At 41.4% G+C, this 6,000-nt stretch overlaps 1 protein-coding gene across 2 annotated transcripts; it reads right to left on the bottom strand.

Moving 5' to 3' along the window:
• Positions 1-741: 741 nt before the first annotated feature.
• HNRNPDL (heterogeneous nuclear ribonucleoprotein D like) lies at positions 742-5,961 on the bottom strand. Of its 2 annotated transcripts, XR_010921483.1 has the most exons (9): positions 5,780-5,961; positions 4,786-4,954; positions 4,539-4,700; positions 3,914-4,045; positions 3,623-3,740; positions 2,524-2,691; positions 2,184-2,283; positions 1,696-1,800; positions 742-1,008 (listed from the first exon to the last, which is right to left on the bottom strand). XR_010921483.1 is itself a non-coding variant. In XM_067556861.1 (8 exons), exons 1-7 carry the CDS (start codon positions 5,866-5,868, stop codon positions 2,213-2,215), a joined length of 909 nt encoding a protein of 302 aa, XP_067412962.1. In that variant the 5' UTR covers positions 5,869-5,961; the 3' UTR covers positions 742-1,008; positions 2,184-2,212. The 2 variants fall into 2 exon arrangements, 1 of the variants encoding a protein (XP_067412962.1); XM_067556861.1 differs by lacking the exon at positions 1,696-1,800.
• Positions 5,962-6,000: the final 39 nt, after the last annotated feature.

The following is a 6,000-nucleotide window of genomic DNA, read 5'->3' as shown; positions in this document are numbered from 1 at the left end:
ACTATTTTCAGAGGGGTAACCGTGTTAGTCTGTATACAGCAAAAACAAGTGCTACAGGACTCTTGTAGTAACTATTTTAAATGTAACCAAGTTACCATGAACTATCAATAAAATAGGTTTAATGCATACCTGAAAGAATGAAGATAATTTTAAAACCAACATTTCTCCCAACTGTTTCAGCACTATGGTGAGGTATTAATAGGCTACATAAATTAAAGGAAGGGATTTTGAATTTTTGCATTGTGGTGTCTCAATTCACTAGTTCCACTCTTGTCCACTTATTCATAGTGAGCAATTTTCTAATCTAAAAACCTCAGGCTCTCTCTACATTTAGTAAACTCCCACCAATATCTCCAAAAGGCTCAAACTAAGTAGAAAAAAATCCATAGCAACACCACAACAGTAAGCATATATGCCCCCCCCCCCCCCAAAAAAAGGGGGGGAGGCACCACACAGGAAGAGGTGCCAAGGGATTTCTAACATGTTTAATTTTAAGGTAGTCTCTCTCTCTCACTGCAATTAGGCACTAATCACTTAACAGCAGGTTTTAAAACAGGTGATGTGGTAATGCTTTAAAGAATAACCTCAAGCTCAGGGCATATCTAGGAAGTTAGTGACCAGTGGGTATTGAAGGCCCTGTTCCAATACAGGTCATCTTTCTCCTAAATGAAAAAACTGCTGTCCTTGTTATTACTTAACCTTTAGCTTACAGAACTAAGCAGCAGACACAGGAAGACAGAATCACATAAGTAAGCATTTATTCAAGAATCACTGAACATGAAATTATACAAATAAAATTTGTGAACACAAATCCACATTGTGTCATAACACAGATGGCAAAAGGACAAAGTAAAAACCATAAAGAAAACTAAATCAGCCGCTATATACAGTTGGACACGGTTGTGTCGTACTCTAAAAAGTCTTTTACAAAAGTCATCTCATGTCATGAAGGCCACCCTCCATTCAATCCTGATGTTTTGCAAGATGGCTTTCCTGTAGTATCTTCACCTAAAAACAAGACAAAATAACTATCAGATCTGTGCAACTTTTAAAAGACTTGTTAAAAGGTCCATTTTCATGAACTGCTTTAAGTCCTCTATTTATTCCTTTCTTCATTGTTAAAGATCATATGCATATTTAACAAATTATTGAGTAACTAGAAATCTTTCATCTCCCCAAATATAGCTGTTCAGCCCATTCAGGAAGCTGTTTCAGAATGATTCTCCAAATTAGGCAAGGAGTTATAATGTGTGTGTCACAGTAAACTGGACTGTGGATAAAAATTTTTCACTAGAAATGCAGTTAGTAAGAAAATTAGTCTAACTTAATTCTTGTGAATGAACATTGCCAAAAACATGATTAGCTTGATGTAATTTGTGTGCATATGATCTTTAATATTTTTTCCAGATTTAAAAGTTCGTTTTGGTTTGCAGATTTCACTATTAGCTATAAAAAGAAAAAGCAAGCATTAAATCTTAAAGAATGCACACTTAAAATGAGGCTCCACAATTGAAATACAACACTAAACAGAAGACCAAAATGATTAAGCTGTAAAGGCATTTATGTACTTTAACTCCTGTAAAAAACAATTTAAGTTAAGACACTTAATCTTCAAAAAGATTAAAAAAGAAGCCAAAGTCTGAAGTTTTCCACTTTAATCTTTACGCTGGTACATGAAGTTGGAAGAGACCATACCACAGGACAGCGTTTTCTGGTGTATGCCTTGCGCTCTGCCTGCAACGTGCGACCCCCAGAGATAGACGTGGTCAGGGTGACACACGGCCTGCAATGAAGTTCCCGCTGGCGGGTACAAACAAGGTATAATGTCAGAGTTAGAAGACAACATTCTTGTTTTCCTTAAGTTGTACCCATTTCAGTACTTTACCTGTTAATACTTCTAATAAGTTTAATTATTCCTCTAGACCACCTGGTACACAACGCAAACAGAAAAACTCTTAAGTTTTTCTGAAAGTACTAAAGAAGACGGAATCACATTTTACGAAGTTAAAGATCTATAGACACTTTAGGAAAAGCATGTTTTAAAAAAAATCTTTTAAGTTAACAAAGTTTAGTTAAAAAAGTCAGACTACACGAGAAAAATGTTTTTACTCATTTTAATTTGTCTATTGATCTTTAAATTAGATTAGACATACTGAAAGTGGTCCTTGCATTCATATACACACCTGCTGCCCCTCAAGTACTAAGTACTGCTTTAATATGGCTGGTAGTTGTTTTGGTGATTGCCACCACCTCGGGATGCTTTTCCATACGTGCTTTGTTGGCCTGTTGAGAGAATGGAAAAATTAGTTTTCACAGCCAACTTCTGACTCAGAAAGACTAGCCCCATGGAAGGCTAGGTTTTATTTGTTTTTTTAATTTCCCCAGTAACCTACATAGTAGTTTACAGCTTTATACAATACTTTAACATCCACCCTTGCTCCTGGGACGCAACAATGAAATTTACTATACACTAGAACATTAAAAATAAAAATTACTTTGATGTTCTACATCAATACTACTTACCACTGTAGTCTGCATATCCCTGTCCATATCCATAATTCGGATAATTGTAACCAGAATAGTCATATCCACCATAACTACTATAGCTCGGATCACTGTAAGTGCTGTTATAATTTCCATATCCTTGATCATAGTAGTTATTAAATCCTTGGTTCCAGTTTTGTCCCTGACCTGAAATAAAGTATTGCAATTAAGTTCCATCCCTCTAAAAAAGATAGGTGAACTGAACCAAATGTGATCTGTATTGTAATGGCTACAGGAGAGAGTCCCATCACTCAGCAAGTATCCAACAGCAGAAGAAACACATTCTAAAGCACAACTCCAAGACATCTCATTTCAAAACATCACATGGGATGCAAATCTCAGAGCTCTTTTCTTAATTTGCCATAATTAAGATGTTCTATAAAAAATGGATGACACTGTCCTATTAAAATAAAGTGCACATGAACACACACAGGGCAACAAGCACAACTTGCTTTTGGTCTAAAGGAACTCCCACTCCATTTAGAGCTCTTATAATAGGAATCTTGTTAAGATAATGTAGGCTACTATTTCATTACAACTGAAGACTAGTTTTGTTCTGTTCCATTAACAGTTACTGTATCTCAGTACTTATTGCAAAGACACAAACATTCAATGCATTTGTGATACTGCTATCCCCCAGTCCTTTAGTTACGCATGATTACGTCTAATGCAGAATTGAAGGTATCTGGCTTCTTTCTATTGGGCAAACATTTCCTGCATTTCTGAACTGTCAAAAAAGACAACACTGGTCTCCTTCCTCCGTGTTCCAATATTATCTATGTCAGCATGAATAAATACAATTTAAGTCTCAGATGACAGTTATGCCTTAAGGAATAGCTTCTAAATCCAGGAATGTGCCATTTATATGTGAAGGTTCACTAAATCAGTGCAGTTGTCATCGCAATTTTAAAATATGAGTTTTGATTAAGTTAGTACACATCAAGTCAACTTATTCTGCACTCCTTGGTTGGCCATGTTCATGTTTGTTTTGGAGCTTTTTAAAAAGAAAAACATAGAAACTTAAAAGTAAATACACTCATCTTTCACATAAAGGCTTTAAATAAGTATTTAAACTCACCCCTGCCACGGCCCCTGCCACCACCTCGGCCACCAGATGAAGTACCTCTTCCACCTTTCTGTTGCTGCTGCTGCTGCTGCCTATACACTTCTTTGGGCTGTGCTACTTTGATCTCACACTGTAAAAAGGAAGACACTGTTTTAACTGTATGCAAGGGCAGACACCATCAAAACAAGAACTCTCCCAATACCAGTAGCTAAAATTAACTTGCTGCCTGAGGACCCACTTAAAAATCTACAAGAACCATCAAGTTAAAATTTCCTGAAGAGAAACCAAAACATCCATACATACCTTGCCAGAACCAATTTGATGGTATCTGCTTTCTAATAATTTTTTTACTGGCTCTTCATCTGTGTATGTGATGAAACAGAAACCCCTCCTTTCATTTGTCTTTGTGTCCATGGGAAGTTCAATATTTTCAATCTGTAAACAGTTAAATATACAACCATATTTGAAATTGACAATTACATGCACATGACTTATCCCACAAATACTTGAGTTAAAGTCAAAAGGTCAAATGTCCATGCCAATAGTAGAAACTTAAGAGCTATTAAAAAAATAAAACATCCCACCTCAACTTATAAAATACCAAAATAGTATAGAACTATTTACATATTAATGGGTTCCAACAGAATTCTTTTAGGTATCCAAAGGCTAAGATGGCCCACCAGCATCTCAAGTTGATCTTAACTTACTCTACTGAAGTATAATTTTCTGCATCTTGTCCCACATAATGCAAGCAGCATTATAACTTGCAGTTAACAAGGAAGCAGCCTTCTCACAACCATCATCATTTCAAAAACATCTCAAAGCAGAGACTGCCTTTTCTCCATCCAACCCTAATACCCTTCCACACTACCAGACCAAGACTGAACGTCAATGCCCAACACAAGCATGAAAGTAATACAAACCATACCTCTCCAAAAGCACCAAAATATTCTTTAATCTGTTCTTCAGATGTATCTGGACTCAGTCCACCAACAAACACTTTTTTTGGTGGCTCTTTTCCCTTTAGTGCTTTTGCCCTTTTAGGATCAATTAACTTGCCATCCAGTTTGTGTTCCTTCAGTTCCAAGACCTAAAAATCCCACACAGGACAAGAGTTTCAGAAAGCAATGAACAAACGAATGCATACTAGAGCCAACTACACAGACCCTACATACCTTGTCAACACTAGCAGCATCTTTGAAGAGCACAAAGCCAAATCCCCTTGACCGCCCAGTCACTGGATCCGTTTTAATTGTGCAGTCCACAACCTCTCCAAACCGAGACAAATATTCTGTCAAATCTTTCTTGCTTGTGTCCCAGCTGAGGCCTCCTATGAACATTTTACTAAAATAGAAAAACACGTGAGTTAAGAGCAGAATATTTTGCTAACCCCGACGCTTCAAAGAAACCATAATACCAAGTGGTCATTTTACAACCAGGCCAGCCTCACGAATGGAAAAGAGACACCGCTCTCGGTTCACTGAACACGTTTTCAGGGCTTCACAGCGGACCTTTATAGAGCGATAGCTAGTTGTGTGAGAGGATACGCGTGGTATTAAGTTCTCAGACCCCGCTCCTGCAAACACTGCTACGTGCGCCGAGCTTCGTTCCCTTCAGTCAATGGGACGGTGGTGGCATGAACCGGGCGCACACGGGTTGCAGGGTGGGAGGGAGCGAGTGACCAAGTGCCTCTGCTCCAGTCGGCGCCGCCCGCCGCCTCAGCCCATGGCTAACGCACACAGCCTGCGGTCAATCCGCGCCATGCGAAGGCAACGGCTCAGCTACCGCCCGCGGCCCCTGAACTCCCGGCAAATCCCACCGACAACCTCCCACCCACGCGCCCCAAACCCCGGCAGCCAGCGACAGCGCGCGCTGCCGCCAGGGCCCCGCCCGCCAGCTCGGTCGGGAACAGCAGCGTGGCAGCGGCGCGCGCACAGCGCGCCCCCAGCCCACCCCGAGCAGCCAGCTCAGGCTGCCCCGCCTCCCATTGCGTCATGGCCCGGTGATTGACACCGCCCCGCCCTTCGGAAAAAGGGTCAACAGGGAGACACAAAGAACGCGAAACGCGCCAAAACGGGACCCCCTCCCCCCACCGCCGCCCGCGGGGGGAGGGAAAGCGCGCGAGCAGCCCGGGGGGGGAGGGTGCCCCCCGGCCGGTCCGGCCCATACCCATCGTCCTGCTGGTTCTTGCTAGCGTTGATCTTGGAGCCCTCGGCGAACTCCTCCAGACCGCCGCTGTAGTCGGTCATGTCTTCCATGGCGGGGGCTGGGCGGCTCGGGACGGGCAGGCTGCGAAGCTAGAGAAACTCGAGACGAAGCAGCGAGCGGAGAACAGGACACTAAAATGGCGGCAGAAGAGATCCGGACACCGCCTGCGCCGCCTTTATATA

The sequence above is a fragment of the Emydura macquarii genome, unplaced genomic scaffold (genome assembly GCF_026122565.2).
Source record: "Emydura macquarii macquarii isolate MOO-44397 ecotype Brisbane River unplaced genomic scaffold, CSIRO-AGI_Emac_v2 contig_1790, whole genome shotgun sequence".
NCBI lineage: Eukaryota > Metazoa > Chordata > Testudines > Chelidae > Emydura > Emydura macquarii.
Note: the sequence above shows the minus strand (reverse complement) of the source record. Positions and strands in the feature narration are given on the sequence as shown.